This window comes from Tachypleus tridentatus, chromosome 11 (genome assembly GCF_004210375.1).
Source record: "Tachypleus tridentatus isolate NWPU-2018 chromosome 11, ASM421037v1, whole genome shotgun sequence".
NCBI lineage: Eukaryota > Metazoa > Arthropoda > Merostomata > Xiphosura > Limulidae > Tachypleus > Tachypleus tridentatus.
In genome coordinates this window covers 65,295,456-65,322,058 of record NC_134835.1, presented here as the reverse complement: position 1 = coordinate 65,322,058, position 26,603 = coordinate 65,295,456, and the positions used below count along the sequence as shown (strand labels likewise).

Here is a 26,603-nt window from a genome sequence, read left to right as displayed (position 1 = left end):
GCGAGAAATTCAAAAACAAGCAAAAAAAGCACAAGCACAAAGTTACACATTGGGTAATATATGAAGTGTCCCAAATTGGTAAGTAAACCCGATGTTAGTTGTCATAAGCAATTACATTTACTGCTGAATTACTGAGAAGTGAAGGGTACACAAGTTAAGAAGATGATTCACTATAAAGCAGATCTCTAAAATTATATGATGTTTTAAAATCAAATAAATCCTAAGAAACTGAACCTTCGTTCTAATTTCTTCAACTTGAAAACATTTCACTGAAATTCAATTTTGGGTAATAGAAACATCAAAAGCAATATTGGGAGTCAGACAAAGAGCGGAAATATTGTTTATAAAACAATGACAGGAAAAGGTTAGGCTAATCTATCAGTTTAAAATATTTCATGAACTTTAGAAAGGTTAATTGTATCTCCCTCTTGGTTTCACTCTAAGCTACTCATACTACCCACGTGAAGAGTAACTGTTAAGCACTTCAGTCAAGCTAAGAACAGCTTGACAACAACAATAGGGTTCATCTAAATTTTTGTCCTTTAGGTTACGTCACATAATGAAATGTGAATGATATTGTGTTAATTTCTAACAGTTTATTGTATAATATCCTGTTTATTAAATAAATTTTGTCAGAAGTGGAATTATTTTGACGAAAATAAATCTGAATTTTGACTACACTTCAGACTTTGGGATATCAATCCAGACAAAAAGCGAAACTAATATCTTGCTGGGAATGGTGGAACAGTTAAGAGTATATAACAAGAAAGACACACGAAATTAAATGAAGAACGAGACAAAAAGTTTAAGGTTAAACAATAAAAAGATAGAAAATTATAAGAACGAAACAAAAGAAAAGATGAACAAGTAATTTATAAGAGAGTAAATTACGTAAGGATGTATGAGTGTTTTCGTATATCAAAGCCACATTGGGCCATGTACAGTGTCCACCAAAAGGAATTGAATCTCTGATTTTGGCGTTATAAATCTGAAGACTTTCTGTTGTCTCGCAGGTGGACATAAAGAACTAAGAAGCATGGATTTAAAAAAGAGAGATAAAAAAGTTGTCATATTTATAGAGGGATTAAAAAGGTGTACAGAGAGATTTCAACGGTAAGATTAAAATTACAGAAAAACATCAACAAAACACAGAAGGACTAAAATGGCAAAATCAAAGAAGCATCAGTGATAAAATGAGACCCTTGGAAAATTAAATAATAAATACAAAGCTTCTGCCAGCCTCACGTCTTTTTGTATCTTCCAAAGAATTCAATCCCAAAACCGAATTATACGAGATATTAAATAAAATAACAACATTTATTAATATTTATTACAACTACTATTGTACCAGTTTGTACTACAGGACCTTTTTAAACTAATACAGCTGTTTCAATACAAAATGCTATTCTCGAATTTATCTGGATAATTCAACAATATTGCACAACTGAAAAACCAAAGGACTATTATGGAAAGATTCCATTGAGAACATATTAGATCACTTCAAAATAATTTTTATATTGACTCGTAGAATGATGATCGACAAGCTTTTTGCCAGTTTTAAAAAGCATCTTCAAGGACATTTACAGCATTGGTAGCTGTCTTATACAACAGGTTTGGAATAACATACTAAAAACATAAATATGCAGAACAAAGATCTTGAACAGCCTGCAGAGAAAGTAATTGGCTAAGGCCGAAATTGAAAAGACGCACCCACTTATCTTACCAAGATGTTTCATGTGAAATGATAGATTCTTTAGCACGTGACCTATTTGTCAATGCCATAAAAGATGCAGATATGAGAATAAGTCTGATATAAAGTAGGTGTATATTTTTGAAGGAAGCTTTGCAATTAACATTAGAAATTGTCACCATCGAAGTCATAAATTAACTTATAAAGGCACCATTTAAAACTTATTGAATTGTCAAATATTTCTGTAATGAAAATCATCAAATTGTCTTGACGATATTTTAGAACAACTGAAAGAATCAATCAAACAGCTAATTACAATAAATAGGGGAAATAAACCATAAAAAACATGTTTTATGTATGACTTGAGAGGACAAATTGTGGAATGAGATATTATCCCAGGGGATACTTTAAAGAGGAAGCTGTTATAGTTATGGGAATATTATCCCAGGGGATACTTTAAAGAGGAAGCTGTTATAGTTATGGAAATATTGCCCCAGGGGATACTTTAAAGAGGAAGCTGTTATAGTTATGGGAATATTATCCCAGGAAATACTTTAAAGAGGAAGCTGTTATAGTTATGGGAAATGTCAACATTTCAGACAAAATTGTAAGGAATAAACAGCTGTTATTAAGCCTAAGTAGAGTATTCGAAACCAACGAGAACAAAGGAACATCAAAGAGCTAACTAGACACAAACACTCAAAATCTGACTGAATTTATGGGTAAAGTTTAGGCGGGAAACCTCCATCTACCCAAATGAAATGATAATCAATTATTTGACGAAAATCCTTCACTAGAACATGAGTTTAATTACGGATCAATATTTCTTCTATAGATACAACTGTTTGACCCGATTTGGTAATGAAAATTCGGAAATTACTACCAGAGATTGATCCAAATAAAAATAGATATAATGTTCCAGTAAAGGAAAATGTGGACGTAATTCTTATTGTAAGAAGCTTCCCTACACTGTATAATGATTGGATAATTAACATAAAATGGAAGTACATAATGGGAACTAAATTGGGAAATTCCTATGTAGTACATGACAGTTACTGCATCAGGGGTTAAACAACCAGTGATAGAAGGGAAGGTGGTCATTTACCAGAAACGAATAAAATACTCATACGAGCAACTATTAGCAATAAACTTACGTTTAATGGAACGGCTATAGCAGAACTAAATACTTTGTCATGTTCTAAGAGACTAATGGTTGTAAAAAATATTGTGTATTTGAAGATAAAGACATCATAGAATACTTTACCCAGGAAAAACTTAAATCAGCTTGTAATAAATTGAAAAGAGATTATGATTCTATTACTGATAAGACCGGATTTCATCAGGGTGATATTGTGTGGTTGAACGATTATTATTATAAACAAAAATGAATTTCAAAGACAGGAGAGTGTTAAGAAGTACCATATGTAAAATATAAAAAACAACAACAGTACGGTTTTGCAGAGTTTGGAGGAATAAGCAAACCAAGCCAGAAATCATGGTTGTCTTAGGGGAATATTTTAATAAGACAATGCTCAATTGAGTAACTTCAAAGAAGAATATGTCAGCAGAAAGAACCTGCTGAGGATATCATAGCTCCTTTAAAAACCATTTCAAAAAGGTTTGAGATGCTTTAGGAATCACTGTACACATACCTAAGAATTCCCATAGCTACAGAATGGCCAGTGATGATGAATAACAAAAGGCCGTTCATTTGTATATCATAACCTACTGAAAATAAAAAGTACTAAAACTACAGCTAAGTAAACAATTTATTGTAGTGTTTTATTTTGTGTTAGGGTTATTCAAGGGACTTCCCAAGCCAGGACAAAGGTGGTGTTATAAGCTATATTTTTTACGAATTTGGGGTGAGCTCGTTATTTCGATGACGCCAAAAATCTAGTCATTTTGGGCAGTATCTAGAGACATAAACGTACTGTTCATAAATACGAATAAATAATTAGTGATAAGCAGTGAGAAGTTAATAAAAATTAATTAAAATATATTTAGTGAATGATTTAGTTCATATGTTTGTAGTGAGTATTATTGAACCCCTTAAGTTAATTAATATATTATCAAAATGTATATAAATAAGTCTATATGTGAGACAAGTATAGTTACAATTAACCAAAGAAATTTATGTTAAATGTTATTGGTGTGTAAGGCATACATTATACCCTTTAGGAAAGTTTTTTGTTTATAATTAAGCCTACAAGTGTAAATGACTGTAGCAAATGTTAAAGTATAAATAAATTTTAAGTAGACTGGATATCGTATTATTTTGTAGAAATAATGGAAAATAACCTGTCCAGTAACAGAAAACGTTACAACAATATGTATAGACGTATTGTAGAAGCCATTAATATACAAACTCGTAGTATATATATTTTGTTTTCGACTTTAAACAATCTTCCTATCTGTATTAAACGTTTTATTTTACTTTTCATGTAAACTGATTACTTTTTACAGCTCTGGCAGTATCTAGTTTCCTTTCCTAAGTTAATGTTGCTCCAGTTAATACTTCCTATCACCTGCAAATCCACTTCTTCCAATCTTCTGAGAATCTTATTTCACATTCGTTGGGTTTCCATAGAAATAGTTTATTAAAACTAAAATGGTTATGCATAATACGAAAATTAAAGTCTTTCAAATGAAAATATCATATCAGACAATAAATTTTATATGATTGGAAGAAATAATATATATATATATATACATCGACTTTTTTAATACATTTTTGTTAAGCAAACCCAACCTGTTTCACTGATGTATAAAGATTTGCAGATTGCTAGTTTATTTATTTTTTCAGGAGAATTTCTAAGACGGCTTTGAAGACTTAGTAATAACTTAAAATACATTGTGAAGAAACTCTTGAAAAGTCAATTTTAAGTTGTTATTTCTTTGTTTTTATCTTGTCAACACATATATTGTTTCGTAATATAAGACTTCAGTTTGAATAGATCAGAATAACAAAGAAATGTTACTTAAACCTCTAAAATTATTTAATAAAGTTCTTTCTAAGCAATTGATTGATATTCTGAAACCATATATCGTACATATAGAAGCTGATATAACTACCTTGTGAGATACTCTATACTGAATTTATTATTACTGTCCAGGTTTCAGTAAAATATTCGTATTTGTTGTTTTCATCTAATAGCTATCTAGAACTGCAATCACTGATAATATGGCTGGAAACACTGTTATAAATCCGCACATAATTGAGTTGTATTCATCTGTTTATTTATTTTCGTATTGGTATAGTACTGTTTGCAGTTAAGCACAAAACTACACAATGGACTGACTATGTGTATTCTGCCTATAACGGGTATCGAAACCAGGTTTCTAGCGTTGTAAGTCCTTATACATGCCGCTGTACCAATGGGGGACGTGGTGGTACAGAAATGTAGGAAAATCTTCAAGTATTCAGCAAGACTTTATAGACATCTGTATTCGGATTTGTCCCTTAAAATATAAATGTGTTCCTCGAATTTGTAACAAAAAACATTTTTCTTACGTTTTGTAAGAAAATTAACTGAGCACGAAACGGTTGATACTGAATGGATGAAAACGTTGTATCATAACATGTTCTCCCTAACACTAACAGAGATAAAAGTTCTGAGAAATTCCATTACAATCAAACCTGGAAACATAAGTTTGCTTGTTTATAATATTTACGCAATGCTACAAAAGAGCAATCAGCTAGCTGTCGTCCCTAATTTTGAAATAATTTGCCAAGTGGTGAAATGGGACGGAATGTTGTTCCAAGAATAATTTTTTCTATATTATCAGGAACCTGTGAGAAGTGAAAGTGTCAGGGACCTGTGAGAAGTGAAAGTATCCAGAACCTATGAGAAGTGAAAGTATCTGGAACCTATGAGAAGTGAAAGTATCAGGAACCTGTAAGAAGTGAAAGTATCCAGAACCTGTGAGAAGTGAAAGTATCAGGAACCTGTGAGAAGTGGAAGTATCCGGAACCTGTGAGAAGTGAAAGTATCTGGAACCTATGAGAAGTGAAAGTATCAGGAACCTGTGGGAAGTGAAAGTATCAGGAACCTGTGAGAAGTGAAAGTATCCAGAACCTGTGAGAAGTGAAAGTATCAGGTACCTGTGAGAAGTGGAAGTATCCAGAACCTGTGAGAAGTGAAAGTATCTGGAACCTATGAGAAGTGAAAGTATCAGGAACCTATGAGAAGTGAAAGTATCAGGAACCTGTGGGAAGTGAAAGTATCAGGAACCTGTGAGAAGTGAAAGTATCTGGAACCTATGAGAAGTGAAAGTATCAGGAACCTATGAGAAGTGAAAGTATCAGGAACCTGTGAGAAGTGAAAGTACCCCAAAAACGTCAATAGAAATGCGTAAAACATTAATATTATAATACCCAATTATCGATACATATTTCTGTGACTGTTTATTGAAGATTGCTGTAGTTACGTCACGCTGTTCTTGATTCGGCGCAGACTAGTAATCCTTTGGTCCATAAGATAATGGTCGGCCGGTATAGAGGACTTATACTCATTAACTATTTAATTATCGAGCTATCTTCTTCCCTACTTTTCCCTTTGCCTAGACAATCATTACTCGCCACCCATATGACCTTGAAGTGGCCTACAAGTATGCACAAGTTAAACTTTAGCTTCTCTATCAGACCAAATTCCTTCCCCGCCCCCTTAAAAGGAAGGGATGATTCAAAAATTCAGTTGAAAACTCACTGTGAAACTTTTTTTCAGAAAGACAACATGTTTACAATTATTGTACATGAATTGTTACACGGATGAGGACATATCACTTTCATCAGAGATCTTCCTACCTATAAACCTAAACTGACCAATGCTGCGCCAAATGTTATTATCGTCAGTTGCTTAGGGAGTTTTTAAAAACAAAAATTATAAATAGAATCTTTTTGCTCAGTGATTTTCAATTCGAAGAGTACTTTTTCAGTAATCTGTAATTCATTTTCTCGACAGAATTTTAATTTAAACAATATATTATATGCTAATTTAACTAATGTTATTTTTCATTTTTCAATATACCTCATAAGCAGCAAAAAATTATATTTACTTGTTTTTTTATATAATAATAGCTTTCAAAAACTATATACTTGCATAAAATTACGTAACAAATTTTCTATTTTTCCAAGGCAAGTCCCAGCATAGACAAATTACAGTTAGCTGCTAAGATGTAGTTAAGCACAAATTTACACAATGCACTACTTGTGCTCTGCCCACCACGGTTATCAAAATCCGGTTTTTAAGAGTAAGCCCACAGATATACCGCTGTGTTACTGAGGAGTAATTTTTAGTTTCAATCACCGGACTAGTTAGAGGTGATAGAGGTCATCAGGAGCACCCACTCTTAATACTTGGAACTAGCGCAGATAGCTCTCGTGTGAATTCGTACGAAATTTGAAAAATAAACAAACAATAATGGTTAGTAGTAACAGTATATTTAACAATGTCTTAAACACAAATGTGGTACAGATACATTCGGCCTACGACCTTGTATCCAAAATGTCCTTTTACTTTAGGTTGTACAAATCTATTACTCGTATTCATCGAGAAGAATCACATTCACTAAAAATATGTTGAAAATTGTATAGAAAAATGAAACCTTGAATATTTTATTTTATATGTTGTGAATAAACATTTCTTAAGGATCTCAATATTAAAATGAGATTAATCATAACATTATAACCCCAACGGTTGAAAGAGTGGGCAAATTAGATCCTGTGACCTGAAGATTTGAAATCGAGTGTCCTAACCATCACGATGCAAGCCTTCCAGAAATAATGGCAACTTTACGAAAATGAAGAACTAAAATATATGGTAAGAATTATAGTTTTTGAAAATTTCCGAAAATCCTAAGTACCACAAATTAAATTATACGAAGACTCGAGCAATGCGGACAGGAAGGACCTCTTTTTTTTCCATAAATTAACTTTCTCGTTTAAAAAAAATCCGCTTTAGAAGTTTCATGCTAATCTTAGGCTTCCAATAAATTGTAATGTACATCTCCTTTTGTTTAAATAAGAAGTTGTAAAATCTAATTAAAGTCTTGAAATTTTTATTTTATCACAAACTTCAGCTTTCCTGGCTAGCAACTTTAAAAAGTCTTCCCTAATCCAGAGGATTCAAAGAAGTGTTAGTTGTATTCTTGCTTAAAGTCTGGACGATGTCAATAATATTTTATTTACGCCCAGTGTTATAACTAACGTCTGTTACCTTGTTTTTCCATCATATACATGATTTGTCTGTATTATAATAATTTTCACAAAGTTACAAATTCGAAACTTTGAAACAATTTTATTAAAGTTTAAATCTCTAAGTCCGTAATGTTAGTTATAAGTTATTATAAAATTAAGACAATGAAATCCAAAAGATTTATTAGTAGCACACATACATTCTGACTTCCTCGTTTCTCAAAGATTAAGGGTATCAATCTTGTATCCATTTCTCAAATGATACGTTGCAGAAAAAAATACAGTGTGTGTAATAATTTTGTTTTGTTTTTGTCTTAGCTATTTAACAATTTCACTTTTTTTTCAGAATTTCATCTACTTAATTTCGACCACTCTGTCATCTTACACGTGCTGAATCAAAGTTATCCTATTTTAACTGAGAAATGTATATCATGTGTATTTGTATATTATTATGAAGTATAAACATTTCGTTTGCAACCTAACTTCTCATTACACAAATGTGTGTGTTTTCTTATAGCAAAGCCAAATCGGGCTATCTGCTGAGTCCACCGATATACACAAGTAATATTCCTTCCAAGTTTACTTTTAACCTTTATACATTATAGTCAGTGGCGGACTAGCCTGCTGGGCAACTGGTAAAAACCCTAAGAACCCCTAAAGGGCTTGAACAACTTAATAATATTTATACCCGTGTTTATAAATTTTTAAAAAATTGTCCTTTATCTCTCACGAATGACCAAATTTATTTAGAACACTATAATAAACACTGAATATATTTAGAACTATAATATACAAGTTTCTGTTTTAAGAGTAAACAAAATCAAAATTAAAAGTAACAACTACTTTTATTTTTTGCTTTTCAAATTAATATTTCATGCTATATTGTGGCCTACAGAGCACATTATTCTTCTGGAGATTTATGGAATGCGCACGTTTTGCTAACATCACGACAATACAACTTGTAACATTAAACATCCCTTATGTGATAGTATTTTAGTGTTTACTGTAACAGATTTACTGTTATTCATTTATTTTAATATCTGCGACATTTATTATTGAAATTGTATTGCGTAGGTCCTGCCTGTTCTCTAAATTTGTAGAAGATTCTCGAGAGTAGTAAGAATCAACAATATATGTTTTACGAAAACACTAGTGTAGCTTCGAACATAGTTAAACTTTCGAGAATTTCGCCTAATGACTATATAAAGGCAAGCCATCACAATACACCAAGTGACAGTAATAGAATATTATTTGGTCGCTATAAAAGCTGTAAATGTAACAAACGCTTATTAATCGGAAAACTACGGATATTTAGACAGGAACGTTTATAGATTTCGAACATTACAAACTTCAGTGAATTAACTTCGAAAGTTAGTATTTCTAGAAGTACATTAGATATTGTCGTCGGTAAAAACTTCTCTGTGCTTCAAGCCGTCAAGAGAAGTGTACCTGTGTATCGGTATAGAATTAATTCGCTCTTCGTGAACGTTCATAAAATATTCAGTTCATGACCGGATAGAAGACTCAGTATTACTTGTAAGTTTGTAAAATACTTGTATATAAACCATCATTTGTAAGAATTATTTATAATAACTGTTATTATAAAGTATATGGTATTTGTATATTAAAATATATTTGTATTAAGAAAGAAAACTGCAAGTATCAATCTTGTTAGTAAATATCATAAATATGATACACCGCTAAAAACTGGGTTTCGATACACGTGGTGGGCAGAGGACAGATAGCACTTTGTATAGCCTTTTGCTTAGTTCCAAACCAACAAACATAAATATGATACTTATTAGCATTCGAATAACTTCCAAATTAAAATTTCCGACCATTTAAAATCTTAATACGTAACGTACATAACATAATAAATTTGAAACTCGTCCGCGATAAATTATAATACGTAACAGCACTAACTGACTAACAAACAACACACTACTACATAGAAGTGCAAGTGGTTAAAACAGGTGACCCCTCTAAGGGGTCTTCTATCTTCTTTCAGGTAAATAAAAAAAATCATACCCTCCTGAAGAAAGTTTTTTGAACGAGTAAATGGTTTGCACTTTGGAGCCCGACATGACCAGGTGGGTTAAATCGTTCGACTCGTAATCCGAGGGTCGCGGGTTCGAATCCCCGTCGCACTAACCATGTTCGCCTCTTTTAGCCGTGGGGGTGTTATAATGTGACAGTCAATCCCACTTTTCGTTGGTAAAAGAGTAGCCCAAGAGTTGGCGGTGGGTGGTGATGACTAGCTGCCTTCCCTCTAGTCTTACACTGCTAAATTAGGGACAGCTAGCGCAGATAGCCCTTGAGTATCTTTGCGCGAAATTCAAAACAAACAAGCGTTGCATTTTATAAACCATTAGTCTATTTTTAGAATTTTGCATATGCAATAGAAGCGGAGTCCTTGTAACTTTCTACATATAGGTCTAGATATTGTTTAGAGTTGTCCACGAATGTCTGAACATGAATGGATGCCTCGTAAGCGTACATAAAAGTCAGCAGAATGATTTCCAAGCAGTAAGTGTTTTTTTTCTGATTGAATACTGTTTCAAAATAATCATCTATCAGAACTTCCCAAATCTATGATAAAGATACCTTCCTTTCATTTTTACTTCACTGATTTTTGGAAACTTTTCGGACAAGTACTTGAAACCATTAACATCTTTGGTCATTCATTTTATGAAATTTTTCATGAATCACAATTTAATATGAAATGGAAGCAGAAACACTTTTTGAGGATTCACCAAAGGTTGACACTGTTTCCCTAATATGTAATTCTCTCTCTCATTGGCCATTCCTTCTTTATGAAATGATTTTTATTATCTTAATTGTCCCAGAGACACAAAAAACAACAACAACCTTGCAGGCTTAGCAGGAGTGCAATAACTTTTGGATCACCACATATATTACACGTATGGTGTTCATGTTTGGTGGTCTCAGGTTGCATTTGCATGTTTTTGGTGAGTTTCTTTCGTGTTTATTTCTAGTTACTCACCTTAACATATCATCAATATAAAACAGGTCACAAAACACTTTGGGACAAAATTATTCTCCTACACCAACCTAAAAATAAGAAAGGAAAGAAATTGTTTAGAAACAACAGAAATTATAAAACTAATTGACTTCTCACTAAGCCATGATAATTTTCTAGAAACATCAACCGTATGTGGTGTCCTCTAGTGGTATGCCTGCACTTGTAACACTGCAAATCGGCATAACACAGATAGCTCACTGCGTGGTTTTGCACCAAAAAGAAACAAGCAAACCGTGTTTGGCAAGGTCTATTCACTGTTTATGTACTTGACCTCTACTTTTATCCTGTCACTTGCTAACATCATTTATTCAAGTATATGTAGTATTTCCATACTACAGGGTATGTATCATTGTCTCAGCATTATCCTCTCACTTTGATATATGTACCTGTGTAGCTGATCCGTTAGATAAGTGGTTAGGACACTCAACTCGTAATTTGAGGATGGTGGGTTCGAATCCCCATCACAAACATGCTCGCCCTCTCAGCCGTAGAGACGTTATAATGTTTCGGTCAATCCCACTGTTCGTTGGTGAAGCAGTAGCCCAAGAGTTGGCGGCGAATTGTGACGACTAGCTGCCTTCCCTCTAGTTTTACACTGTCTTTAGGACTACAAGCGCAGATAACCCTCGTGTTGCTTTGCGCCAAATTGAAAAACTAGCAAGCTAATTCGTGTAGAAAATGTATTAACTCAGTAGGTCAGGATTTAAGACGACCTGATTACAGGCATCAACCTAAATGTTAGACAGTAAATGATATTAACTTAATTTTCTGGAGTTAGTGGTTGTTTATTTTCACAAACATAGAGTGACTGTCCACTATTTATACGATAACATAATTTGTAAATTGAGAGAAAAAAAGCGTGCATGCCTCAAATGCTGCTCATATAATCTGATCGTTACATTCTGCCGTTATCCGATTGCTTCACTAACACCTAAAAGTAATATCCGAAAACAATAGACGTCACTATGAATTTTAAATAGAAGCATAAAATAAAAAAAAAAAGAGGAGATATTTGGAAGAAAAGTTTCTTAAATTGTCTTTCAGGCCCAAAAATCTTTCATTAGGCTTAAAAGAACTTTAAACCTAAATTTCAGCCAAAAAATTTTGCTTTTCAGCTATTGCATTACTGGGAAATTTCCACAATATATTAATTAAATAGATTGTATAATAATTGTTTTACCACAGAAATGGGATATTTCCTTTTTTCCATAAATTTTATTCCTTTCTCAACTTAACTTTCTATTGCACATTGTAAGATACAGATAACAACTATATTCTTATTACTTACTACATATATAAATACTTCAATTCTTTAGCTGAGGGCTCCGACTTTCTGGTTAGAGTCTAAATAAACCACGGAACTATTTTTAGTGCTTCCTCAATTGAATAGTCCGACTTCTAGGTAACATACTCAACTTATAACTTACCAAATTATGTTCCACAAACACATATTTGTGTAATACAGATCCATTTAAGTAAAACAGTATTCGATAAGCACAATATTTTCATACGTGTAGACCCCCACTAGCACAGCCACATGTCTGCTGATTCACACCGCTAAAAATCGGGTTCCGATACTTTTGTGTAGCTTTGTGCTTAATTCCAAACAAATCGTACACGTAAAAGAGGACTACTACTTGTCAGTATTTTTCTTTCAGCAACGTCTTCTTCCTTTTGCAAATAGATACCAGGGTTATACATAAAAATAGTTAAGTACTAGGCAAGCCAACTGGCACAAAGGACTTGAAATTTGAATATTTAATAAGGCCAAGTTGAGGCGTTAGTGTAGTAATTAGTATCTGCATTCTGAACCTGTAGGGATATTGTTGCCTTTGCGAAACGCTTCCGATACCATTTGTGTGGTAGAAAATTCACTCTTTGAGTGTACTGTGTGCGTTATTTAAATAGATACTAAACGTTAACACCCCCAAAGGGATGACGGATAACAATGTGGCAGGAACACCTATCCAAAAACAGCAGGTGTTAGTGTAATTGATTGTTCGAGTTCATTAAAGGTTGAATATTATGAAAAATATAAAACTCGTTACTATAAAGGCCATTTTATAGTATATGGAAAATGTAACTTCGCTGTTAATCCATGTTCAGTATCTAGTTCAAAGGTGATCAGTATAAACGTCATACATTAAGATATTTTTATGAACTAGCCTAAAATTTTATAAATGTCTTTTTGTGATCTGCTAAAGTGTTCTTACTATAGGTTTAGATTTCTAAAATCTAACATTGCAAAAATAGAAGAAAAAAAAACTAGTCGAAAACTAACGATGCTTTGGAACAAAATGAATCAACATATATTCAAATAATGCTTTTTATTAACTCAACTAATACATAAAAAGGAAAAACAAACAAAACTCGAACCTAACATGATTACTATCATAGATAAAAACGAAAGATAAATCTAAATTTCTAAGAGAAATAGTAATTAATTAATAAATTATTTCAAATGTGCCTGGTACAACCATACCTAGGAATGATACAAAAATAAAACTAAAAATCACCCTTTCAGGTAATCAACTTTTAAAAACTTAATTTTCTGGGCTTTTATGCCCATAATAAGCTTACAAACATTTCACAATAATGGTATAATTTGTCTACTTTCTGAATTACAAAATCAATAAAGAAGGGTTATAAGAAACATCTAGAGGAAAAATTTGGACACCCGATTGTAATGACTGTTATTTCCGATATCATGCAGTGGTAGTTAAACGACTTCAAGTTAACTGCACCTTGTATAATGAAGAACTACGTTTCATTATACCTTCCATACGTTATACTGCAATTAAACATCAACTTAAACCTTCTAGTACATGATACTTTTATCTGTTGTAATTCCAATTTGCCCTGCATCCTAATAATGAACGTTTTTTTTCGTTTTGTTTTTAAACAGAGAAAAATTCGCTGGTCAACTTATTTATTGCCTTGAATCAGCATGAGCTTCATGTGGAATGTTCTGTATTCATAACATGCTAATATTACCATACATGTACATAGATTATCATTTTACAAGCATTAAAATAGAATTTCTCAAAAGAATTCAGTTATCTATTAAGATGTAAATGTTACTTTCTATAGTAAATATGGAATTCTTATATACGTATGGACTTTTTTATTCCTTTTAAGAACTGAAAGATTCATTCATGGTAATGCACTGACAAAATCAATTTGCAAGACTTACCAATTTAAAAACAAAAAAATTTTGTTTTTGACACTATGTTTAGGTGTAAAACTTTCATGGCATAATAAAACAATACACCAAACATCAGCTTTAGCACAAGTTTCAATTACATGTTCCTCTTAGACAAGTCTGGAAAGCTCTTTTCTGAAGCACCTAACCACAATTCTTCTCACACACTTCTTTAATTATTAAGTAATGAAAATAACATTAAAAGTTATAATTTCTTTTAATATTGTAAAAATATAAAAACTTCTTAAATAATGATGTGAAAAGTGGAATATAACTAATGAAATAATTTGTTGTTGTTTTTTTCTGTTTATAAATAACAGTTTCCAATAAAAAGGTTTAAGCTGTAACTGCAATGTTTGTATCTTCAATGAATTATCACGTTACTTTGATTTAGCTAATAAATTACACTTTTTGTCATAAATGTAATGGCTTACTTGAACTTAAAAAATCTACTTTCGTGGTCATAGACTTCTACAGTTTCAAATATTTTAATATTTCAGTTAAATGGTAAAAAATTAAGTTCTCATAAATAATCCATAATTATCTTGATCAATGTATCTTCATAACAATAATTATGAAACACTGAGAAACACATGTAATAACTTTATGTTAAGTTCATTAACCAGGATTGTCATTTAAAAAATAAAAATCGAGGTAGTAGTTACAAAATTTTTTTAAGACTAAACATCTTTTATTCTCCAAGCAATCTGATTTACCTTACAGAAAACATTTTAAACTAATACTGGCATTCCATGCAACCACATTTTGCATCACCTGATGCACTCTTAAAAAAGATAAACCAACCCATCTACACAGCATAGTTCAACTAATAAGCACAGAAATGTTAGTATAAATAAACACAAAACATTAACTTTTCTAATAATATAGGCACTTATAAAACTGATGTGTAGACTTTCTAATATAAATTGGAATAATTATAGAAAACACCAGACTATAGTATACAATGGCTCTGTTTTACACTACAAGAAAATAAATAAGACAAACAGGTATATATGTATGTTAGTTTACAAACTGCTGGAGTACTTTATGTATAAGACAGTGATGCCTAACCTTTCTTTTATCTCACAGAATACAAATACAAGGAAAAGATAAAATCATTGTTCATTTGACAATAAAGTTAGCACCGTGTCACTCATCATAAATTAGTAAGTTTATAAAGAAGATGTAATCAATTCTGTAATATTTTTTATACACCAAACTTAAAACCAAACATTATTTTATGAATCCAACACTTACAAACTACCACTAACATTTTAAATTATGTTGAATCCTAGGGTTTAGAAATATATCCTCAAACATTTGTTTACCAAGTCATTAAAGAAAACATACTAGAAATGCAATTAACAAAGTTAAAATATATTTATATTACCAGTTTCATATTCACAGCATCTAATGTGGTGATATTTTGACCAAGCATATAACAGGAAACTGAAAATAATTTTCCACAGTAAACATACTACTTTAACCCAATACACCTCATATTTTTAAACTTTGTTCTTATATGCATTTTAAGCAAACCATTCATTAGCAATTTTTTCAAAAAGTTGTATAACTGTCACTATAAAAGAAATATCAATAACTCTTCATGTAACATTTTGAGATGTTTGACATACTTGATAAAAAGGAAAAAAAATAAATGTCTTTTTTTTTCAGTACTCATTACCACAAAATAAGAATTAACCATGCAATAGATACACAGTGTTATACACTTTTGAGTTAAAGGGACTTGACTACAAAAATACATAATAAATCATCAATATTTCTTAAAAACTTCAATCTTGATGCTTCAACCCTAGATACCTTTTCCCAGTTCTATTCTCTGTTTTCAGGAGTTGATTTATAGTAGAAGCATAAATAAGTACTGTTAACTGTCATTCTTTATTAACATTAATAAGAAACTTCAAATGTTAAATTATTATATATACTACACAAGATAATATCATTTAACATAGTACAGTAAATCATTGTACCACCTTTTTAAAAATTCTCCAGCCAAATGAAAAGACTTTGAGAAAATTACTTAGCCTCATAAATATGAACTGAAATTTTGTTCTACCTGATGAGTAGAGAATGTACCTGTTGCACAAAGGTCAACTAGAAATTATTTCAAATTTCCAAATGTAGATCAAAACAGCTGAAGTCAAAGTAACCTCTTACACATTACCAAAAAGTCAAATATTTAACACTGAGAAACTTGCAACAAATGATATCAATTCCACAGCAAAGTTATCAGTTTATATTTCAGTGTTTAAATAACTCTACATTTCTAATGAAATATTAAACTGACCACACTGTATTGCTTTTCTGTCAGACACAATTCTGTCTATGATTACAAATCTTCTGATAGCAGTTGTAAATACTATTCTGGCCATTCTCAAAAAGGGTGCTAAAAATTGAAGGTACCCCTCCCCACAGTAAAACAAAAAACAACCATTTTTTCTTAATGCATTGGTATTTTAGAAGTATAAAATGGATAGCTGTGAGAAACAAAAACATATATATAAACAGGTTATGTACAGATATTCATAGGTACCCTAGATAAAAATGTGCTATGTAATGCTACATTAAAAATCATGAAAACTGTGATAACTTTGTCAGTTTTTGTGTTATCAAAAATGGTACCCAAATGAAGATTATACAGTAGCCTTCAATACTGTATAACTATATATTATTCATATGATTAATCTCACATTGTGATGATACATGCCATTTCTGATCACAATTTTATAAATTTATACTCTGACACTATTCATATTTCATTGTTTGAGGTTCTCTTTGATAGAATGAGAACTATATTTTACTGATGTATTAGTATCTCCTAACTCCAAACAAATATGTCTGAAATAATTAATCCATTCTGACATCTTATCAAACATGGATGTCTACAAGTACCCTCATCACAAATTTTATCCAAAAAGCTAACTTCTAAACCACTAAATCTGCATCATCAGCAGTTCCTAATTATTTATACTAATGTGAAGTTTTGTTATTTAACAATATTTAACTGAGCAACAGTTTATGTCAACTCATACAAGGTTTATTATCAAGGATGAAGTAAGAATGGCTTTTTATAGGGCAAAATAAATTATATATATTGTGATGATATGATAAAGATTTCAGTGTTTGGTAGACTGTGGATGAAGTAACTGTGTGTATAAAATGTGCTACATCTCTCTCAAGAAAATGCTATATTTAGAAAGCTTCTGGCTGTGTCAAAGCAGGAAGTCTACAGATAGTGATGGAATATAAGTGTTACTTCCAACCTTGTTTCACAACTTTTTTCCAGTGTCGGAATGAATTAATTTTATGTATTTGACTTGACTACCTGGGAAAGTTCATAATCTTGCACATAATAGCCCTTCTCAATGGTCAATGTACTGATACAGTTGAGCTGTTATTTGATTGATATAATGTTGCTCACTCCAACAAGCAGTTTGAGAGAGCCTGTCAAGAGATGACTGGAAATGATCCTTCTGTAAAATACAAGATCACCAGAAAGAAGACTGTCCCAAACTATGATGTTTTTGACAAAGGCTAGCAACAAGGAAGCATTAGCATAATTCATCAGCAACTACATACTGAAAGCAGCCCCAGATATGCTTGCAGACAGCCACAGTATTTTGCTAGCAAGATGGTTTTCAACTTGGGCCCTTGTCAAATGAGTAGAAAGCAATGGCATCAACAGTGAAGAAGGTCTTTATAGTACATGTGAAAAGACCAATACCAGAATAGTGTTCCACCCTGTAGTTATCACTGATACTTACCAAACACTTATCATTCACTTTTATGATGCAGATGTCTTGGTACTGGAGTGTACTACTGTAGTAAAATACTTTACCAAGATCACTGTATACACATGTAAAGCAAAGCGGTAAACACACCAGCAAGAGAAAGATCTATACCCATACATATACACCATCTGTAAACAGCTGGGTGATTATGTGACCAAGTCCTTACCAGCCCTATATGCTTTAACTGGATGTGACACCACAAACAGCCTCTTTAAAATAAGAAAGAGACAACAATTTTGAACAAGCTAAAACAGAATCAAAATATATGGCCTGCACTGGCATCATTTCAGACAACAGACCTTTAAAAAAAACATAACAGTAGTTTGGTCATACATGTTGTCCCTTTAGTTTCATTCTTCTTATTTCCATAAAGTTCAATCTTGATGAATTGAGCTATGTCTATGCCATAACAACAAACAAGTATCCACATCCCATCCCTCAAAAAATTATTTTCATCAGCAAATAAAGTAAGCTAATTATCAAGCCACAGCCAGGATCCAAAACCAACTCTTGGAAACCCTACTGGCAATGGCTGGAAAGTTGGAAAGGATAGCTTGTTGGAGCCAGTATTGTATTTAAAGATGCATCTGTATTGTTTTGACAGTGAATGCAGTAATGTATAAACCTACCACTGTCACGTTTCAGGCCTCCAGTGCACAAAATTCTGCCCATGTAGTGGAAAGGAATATGATGATGCAGAGGAATTTCTTATGGACTCTGGTAGTGAAGATAACTAAACAGCTTTTGCATATTTTTGCATGTGTGTGTGTGTGTGTGTGTGTGTGTGTGTAAGGAATAATAAAATGCTATTATGCTTGCATTTTTCTTCATAAAAACAGAATTGTATATATATATATACACACACACACACACACACACACTTCACATCAACAAAAATTTTATTAAAACATCACAAGAACTGATTTTTATTGCATATTTAGTGATTTATGATGTAGCCTTTTTATGATGTAATATAATAACATGGCAAAATGGGTAATTATTTCACCACTGTTTTGGACTTGGGAGATATTAATAAATTACAGAAATAATGCTATACCTTGTTCTGCCAAAAAGATCCTCCACTAATGAATTATTATAAACAGTATAGGTTCAAAAAATCACGACCAAAAACGGCATATTTCATCACAATGCCTGATTAATTATAAAAATAATGCACATAAAAATGTTTTTTTTTTACAACTATCCACTTCATGTTTCTAATATACCAATGCATAAAAAAAAAGTTGCATTTTGTTCTACCATAAAAGAGTGGTTCACTCTCAGAACAGACCCTATTAAAAACATGATGTATTATCCAAAGTAGACAGTACATTTAAATTCTTGAAAACTAACTTGACCAATAATGAAAAATATCAAATTCGTTAAGCACGTCAATATTGATTTTTATGCAACAGAAAATACAAAAGTATTGATTGCCAGAAAGAATGTAACTCCAGAGACATGGCTGCAATTCTGCAAAGAGTTCTTGGCTGTTTTAACAAAGAAATTGCAAGTGAAGAGTCCATCAAAATACTTATTTACTCATAATATCAACTGTTTTCCTCCTCTAAAAATGACCTGAAATGTGATGGATGGTAAGCCTCATTTTCAGTGTGTACTATTCACTCTTGTCAGTTTGAATCTTTCAGAGTAGAAGAATGTAATCACTTAACCAGACAGTATGACTTATTTTTATTCCAGGTTGTGAAGCCAAATTTCCACATCTTTAAGGATTTTGACCTCGAAACCAATGCACAACTTTTTTGTTGAAGCCAAGCAAAGTATTACAAGTCCTTATGGAGTGTTGTAAAACATTGACTTTTTTTTTTTTTTATGACCAAGAAAATGTTAAAAAGAGCTCTTCTGCTTCCAAATATGAAGATTGACTCCTTTGATGGTCAGCAGTTAATCTACAAATATGTATAGTTACAGTTGGAGATCTTTTTAATAGTAGTTCTGTCAAAATAACTGCTTACTGCCACTCAAAGTGGTAGACAGAAATATAACCAGTATCTTGATCAAGAGAGGGAGACAAATGAACTGGATGGAAAAGAAAAGAAACTTATCCTTGAGGATATTGCAAAAATTCTACATGCCAAAAAAATTTGAAATATAGCATCCTTAATTGAGGCTGCTGATGGATCTTGCTGACAAAGTCAAAAAACAAGGTAATTTGACTGATTTGGCAAAATCAAATACTTTCATAAAACCAGCAAATCAAGTCTTCAAAATTAAAATTTTGCTTGAAGAAATTGCAAAGATGGTGGAAAAGTCAAAGAAATGTTAATCTATGTCCTACTGTTGTGTTTCCAATGTAGTCATACATGAATATATTTTTACAAAATGTTAATATCGATAATATGTAGTTGTAAATCCATAGACTTACTGCCGTACTAGTGGGGGATAAACTGATAAACTTAAACATTCTATAATTCACCACTTCAAAATAATACGAGTGCAATTTCACCCACAAGTTCACTAGATCAAAAATGAAAAAAGCCTTATATTCTGTATGTAAAATTATGTACTTCCTGTGGTGCATGATAAAACCAAAAGACTAGTAAAATTAGTTTCTTCAGTTTGAACTCTATACAATCATATATTTTTTATAAGCAAGTTCCAAAAAATAATTCTAAGGTTTTAGTTACTATTTTGTTTGCAAACATTAAATCTGTCAGCTAAAAAACCAGGTTTGTTTTTTATTGACTTTACAGGGTGATGATGTATACTTTCAGTTAGTTTCTTATTTTCTGTGCTTTTATACCCATAGAAAACAAAATGAATAAAAACTTCTTAAGAAACTTGTATTTTCTTTCCAATAACATTACTAGTGTTACACTGTTTCTGTTCTTTCAGAAATACTAACTGTTATAAGAAGTAGTCTTAAAATATACTAATATAGAAACATAAAATGCTCAATTCTGATAAGTTATGTTGTGGTACAATAAGTACCCAGATGAACACTACTACTGTGTCATATTGAATCTTGCAGAGAGAGAGAGAGAGAGAAGCTATGTCCAGTCACAGAGCCTATACAGCAAGTGAAAAATTTGATCAAGTAACTGACACTTTGCAGTGGGGTAAAAATAACTTATTTCACACAACAAGGTGTGCAATGCAATAACATGACAAGATAGAAAAAATACTGCCTTTCATTTAGTGTTTTTTTCATGACATACTATTTTAATAGGTTTTATTGTATTTAGTTCTTTAAGCACCTAGATGCATAAATGCAATGTATTTATTGTATGGTTTGTTTTAATGTAATGCAAAAAAAACCAACTACTGGATGAAATGTTTTGTAATTTGACAAGCTCTGTGGGTTACATAGCTTTTGTAAATATCTTGTATCTAATATTTGTATGGATTTATAGGCTTGAGAATGTGAAAATATTTCACTTTTTTCTTTTTAAAAAGCAATTAACAATGGCTACCCCCATTCAGCTTTCTGTTACTGATTTTTAAGTCTTCCTACATTCTTGTAGAAATTCCAATACCCTTTATTTAATACAATTACTAATGTTATTTTTGTTTTGTCTTGAAATACACTTCACACAGTTTCACTTTATCACAACAAAATTATAATCAAGCTAACCTTTTTAACTGTTAGTAATACAAGTAATATAACTATAAGTAATAAGTTTTAAATATTTTTAACAGTTCTTCATGGGGATATTCATGCACATTTTAGCAATCATTAAACTAATAAGGCTAAAACCAGAGGTGTTTGTTTTCTTTATGAAACAAAACTTGGTACGATTGTGTGCAAAATAATTTAACTAACAAATCTACTTCATATTGTTCAATGTAAAACATTTCCTATAACACTGATACCACATAAATAAAATGAAATATACAAGTATCAAATAAAGGATGTAAAAATGAGAAATAAAGGTTGTAACTGAGTAAGAATTTGTTCAGAAATATTCTTTCTAGGAACATATCAATAACATAAGTTGTTATCACTTTGTTTCAATCTGTAAATGAGTCTCCACCAAATTCAAAGCCAAACTGGCTAGAGGGGAGAAAAACCAAAAAAAATTTCCTCATGCATCTCAATCACTAGCCCAGGATGTCTCAAATTTGAGATATAGAAAAGATATGTCACCTGAGATATAGGTAATTGCATGACACTGTTACAACTAATGCTCAGAAACACTAATAGGATAATTAGATAAAACTATATTTGATTTGAAGCTAAAAGTATTAAATTGGCACTGTTTTGTTCAGAACAATATTTCTGATTGACATTCTTCTAAAGGTTAAGTTTACCATGCTGAAACTGTCGGAAAGCTTAAAAACCATAATAAAATAAACTTTTTGGCATTCTCGAAAAGCCAGGAAGGTAGAAACTCAAAAACCCACAAGCTTATTTGAATCTTATACTTCCAAAGATTAATTTATTCAATTTAATTTGCATTGTTTACGTACCAGACCTGGTCATCACTGTGGGCCTGAGCTAACTATGAGAGAATGTGAACTGGAAGTTTTAGAAAACTAAAACAATAAATCGTAGATCTTATTCTCTCTCTTCAAATGTAAAGTGAACGCTAATATCTGAATATATCCAAAACAATTTTCCTCCTTCAAGTTTGCATACAACCTAAAATGTGCAAGATGGATTGCTACTAAAGTATCAAAAAATGAACGATGAAAAACAGGAGCTGGTAATCAGACTGAATCACCACCAACATTGGTCTGTCTCAAAGATTACTACTCTATCCAGTCCTCATTTAAAATATACTCCACAGACCTAGCTTACTGCATCAGTCACCAAACACATCCTGTAACCTAACCTTTGTTGATGATATTATAGTGTACAACAAAGGCCATAGCATAGCTGAAATCAAATTAAAAATGCAATCATCTCTTAGCAGGATAACAAAATGGTCATTAATCCTCCCAAACCCACAGCCATGCTTTGCACATCAAACAACAAAAACTCTAATGAGGGAAAAATCATCACTATCTTTACTGGATATGCATTCCTCTTGGAATAAACTCTTACGTATCTGGGTATAATCTTAGACAACACATGTTCACTTGTGACATTAACATGATAACCAAACCTAACAAAAGCATTAATACACTGAAAATTGTAGCAGGAAATAGAGCCAAAGAATGTCACCTACTTAGGCTCCATGAATGTCTTATCTGTTTCATCCTGGATTATGTATTACACATGATCAGTACAAGTTACATAGCTATACAAGATTGAAATGATACAAAAAAAATGTGATTAAATCTAGTCACAGCTTGTACTTTGGCCACCTTAAGAGTCCTGTTACATTCCACAAGTCTAAATAGCATCACAGAAAACCAATAACACTGACAAGCAAAATTCTTGACAAAGGCACTGCAGTCACTGTAAAAGCTCTGCATTCCACCACTGAGCCTCTGTCCTTCTCAACTCATATATTCCAGTTGTACAATGATACCAAAGACACCAGTAAAGCAAGAGACTGTCTGAAGTGTGCCTCACTACTAGACAAGTAGTGCAGTGTGACCACTGACACAATTCATCACAAATAGATCTTTGGAAATAAGCCTAAACAGGAAATACAAAGGCTAAGAAAAGATTTAAGCAGTAAAAGCCTGTCAGCACCTATTTAAAGACTATGGTGGACAGGCATTCATTAATGCAGAAACAGAACTAGTTAGGCATTCATCATCTCATGAAGTAACAACATTCTGCATAAGACTGATGTGCTCCTCAGTAGTACAGCAGTATGTCTGCAAGACTTGCATTGCTAGAACCCCAGTTTCAATACCCATGGCAGGCAGAGCACAGATAGTCCATTGTGTAGCTTTGTGCTTAATTCCACACAATCAATTAATAAAGCTGATGAAACATTCACATTTTCTACAAACATCACAAAGGTGGAGCTGAAATCATAAAACAATCTCTAAATAAAGCAATCAATCACAACTAAACAGTGCCACCAAAATAATACCTATGACTTACCTAGTAGCAGTATTTTGTAAAATTCAAAGTGGCTGGTCCCAAGATGGATAGGAGAAAGCAAAGCAACTTCATGGTGAGACTATCATTTGGATATATATGCTAGATGTAAAAATGCTAAATGAGGAAACAGATAAGCTCACAAATGAAACCAATCACATCTCTAATCATAGGTTATCAACCTACTCTGCACTAGCAAGATAAAAACAGTAACCACAGAAGATCTTTATTAACATCTGAGGGAATGAAACTGCTGGGCAACAAATCACCATACTGTGGAGCTAGGAAAAGCAAAATATGAAGAATTAATAGAAAAATAGAGCCAAAAGGTTACTGGTAACACAAGTAAAGGAACTTTCTTGTACCTCCTTCAAGGTAACACGTCTCACTGTGAAGGTTCAATACAAACCCTGGGACTGTCAACTAATATTAGTCTGAATTCAAAGACTTCTATCTACATTACTCTAAAGCTCATTAGTTACAAGTACTATAATAAAACATTTAAGAACAATTATATTATTGTGTCGCATATATTGTGTTCAGATTTTTATAGATCCAGCTTCTTTCTGGGCAACAATTTTTTTTATGTTCTTACTACATATTTGAAATCTTAGATAACATCAATATAATACAGTGTGCTATACAAAGGAATTATGAAACAGCACTATTATGTCTATGGCACAGTGCAACAGAATAGATATAGAAGAATTATGTCACTGAATATTGTAATAAGACTGAAATAAAGAGCTATATTTTATATGTAACACATTGTACAATGGGACTGAAATAGCAGTACTATACCAAAGGAATTTGTGGAACTGAAGAGAGACATTAATGATATGACATACAGTACTGTGTAATATGATAGTAGAAAACTATTAATGTATCCAAAAACGTTGTTCAAAGTTAGTATATTCAAACCTTAAAACCTTCAATATCACTAGCAAATTAAGGTTACCTAATCTCCTACTAACCATTAAAAAAATTCCCTAATTTTCTTACATGTATTAAAAAACTAACTTATTGAACTTGTAAATATAATGACAAAATGCTTCTTTAAATACTACAAAAAGTCACCTATACAAATTACCATTGCCCTGAAGTAAACTGAAAGTTACGGCACTCAAATTACTTTGCTTTAACTTTGTAATCAGTAACAACTGGAGATACCCCTTGCAACCTTACTTTCCTTCTACTAACAATCAAACTGTTCAATCTCAAGAAGGTTTAATAAGAGATAGAATTGCTTATAAAATAATGAAATTTTGGATATTGTGTATTCATGTGACTAATGGAGTTATTGGTCAATTTGTGGATGAACAAACTTGTACAACAAAAATTTCAAGATAATATCAAAAAACCAAAAAAACATCAACTTTATAACACCACAAAATACAGCTAATCATAGTTCTATTGTAAATTAATTATAGCATGACCATAATTAAACAAACATTGGCAATAAGCTTATAAGAAGAACTGCATTCTTTCTACCATCAAAATATTATTTTCCATATTCTTCTATATAAGATGTGATTATTTATCCTTTCTAAACAGTGTATCATATCCTCCACTAAAAAAAAAAAATTAAGTAAATATTTTAAACAAGAATTGAAGTTATTTAATCTGAAATAACAACCATTCTTCCCTACATATACAATTGTCAGTCCTGATGTTCATCCCCAATATTTCTTTTCCATCCTGAATACTGTCCATTCTGGCCTTGAACCCGACACAAGTTGCACAGTTGTTGAACTCGCTGTGTAGCCATAGCAACATACTTCTCCCCTGTCCACACTACTGTTCCCATAGCTTCTAGTACAAAAAGACTAACAGCAGTATAGAGCTTTCCAATACTCAGTATGAGCAATGTCTGATGACCAATGGCCCACAGTCTGTAGTTTGGTCCATAAAATGGATCAGACACAGCTGGACAGAGCATGTTATTCAAGTTCACCTGAGTCACCTGCAGTAAAAACAAAACAACATATACATTTGCAACATTTATCTGAAAGAAAAAGAAGGTAACACATGGCCTTATATTATTTACCTTTACTTGAGATAAAGTTGTAACTATAACATTTCTGTAATTCACATACACATCTTCAGCAAAAATGATAAATGTACTTTATAATACTTGTATGTGTACATTCTTCAGACAGCACTGATGTCTCAAATAATTTCAGTTATTACCAGAGCAGACAACATATGTTAAGTCATGAAAGAAATAATATAATGATGTTTCAACTAAACATCAAATATAAATTTCTGATTTTAGCAATGAATGAAATTCACAAACAGTAGTTAATAAAGTGGTATTGCTTCATTGCTTACAAATACATCTGGAAAGTGTTTGAAATGTAAGTAAATATTCCTGTAATTAATTTAATGTTAATTTTTTTAAGAGCATACAAAAATCAGTTTTAAAAACAGGCCTAATTAAAGTTCTTTTAAACTGCATAACCAAATTACACAATTACAAACTGAAAATACAAACAGTTTCAATTTATAATTTGTTCACACACATACTAACCACAGAGAGTAAACTTGACCCTCAAGCAGTAAAGAAGCTGGTGTCACAGTATTTGATATTTTACAATCCATAATGTAGAAGATTTTCTAGCCTTTAAAATGTTGACAGAAACTGCACATGTACACTTAATACCGATCAATCACATTTCCAGAGCAAAAAGTGTAGACC

The 26,603-nt window shown here is 31.9% G+C and overlaps 1 protein-coding gene across 7 annotated transcripts in view; it reads right to left on the bottom strand.

Annotated features, from left to right (window-relative positions):
* Positions 1–13,239: 13,239 nt before the first annotated feature.
* Positions 13,240–26,603, bottom strand: part of LOC143232338 (transmembrane protein 164) — a 58,596-nt gene continuing 45,232 nt past the window's right edge. For all 7 annotated transcript variants that reach the window (XM_076467639.1, XM_076467640.1, XM_076467641.1 and 4 more), the window contains one exon: positions 13,240–25,868. In XM_076467639.1, coding sequence (XP_076323754.1) covers positions 25,566–25,868 — 303 coding nt within the window. In that variant the 3' untranslated portion in view covers positions 13,240–25,565. The remainder of the gene's footprint in view (positions 25,869–26,603) is intronic.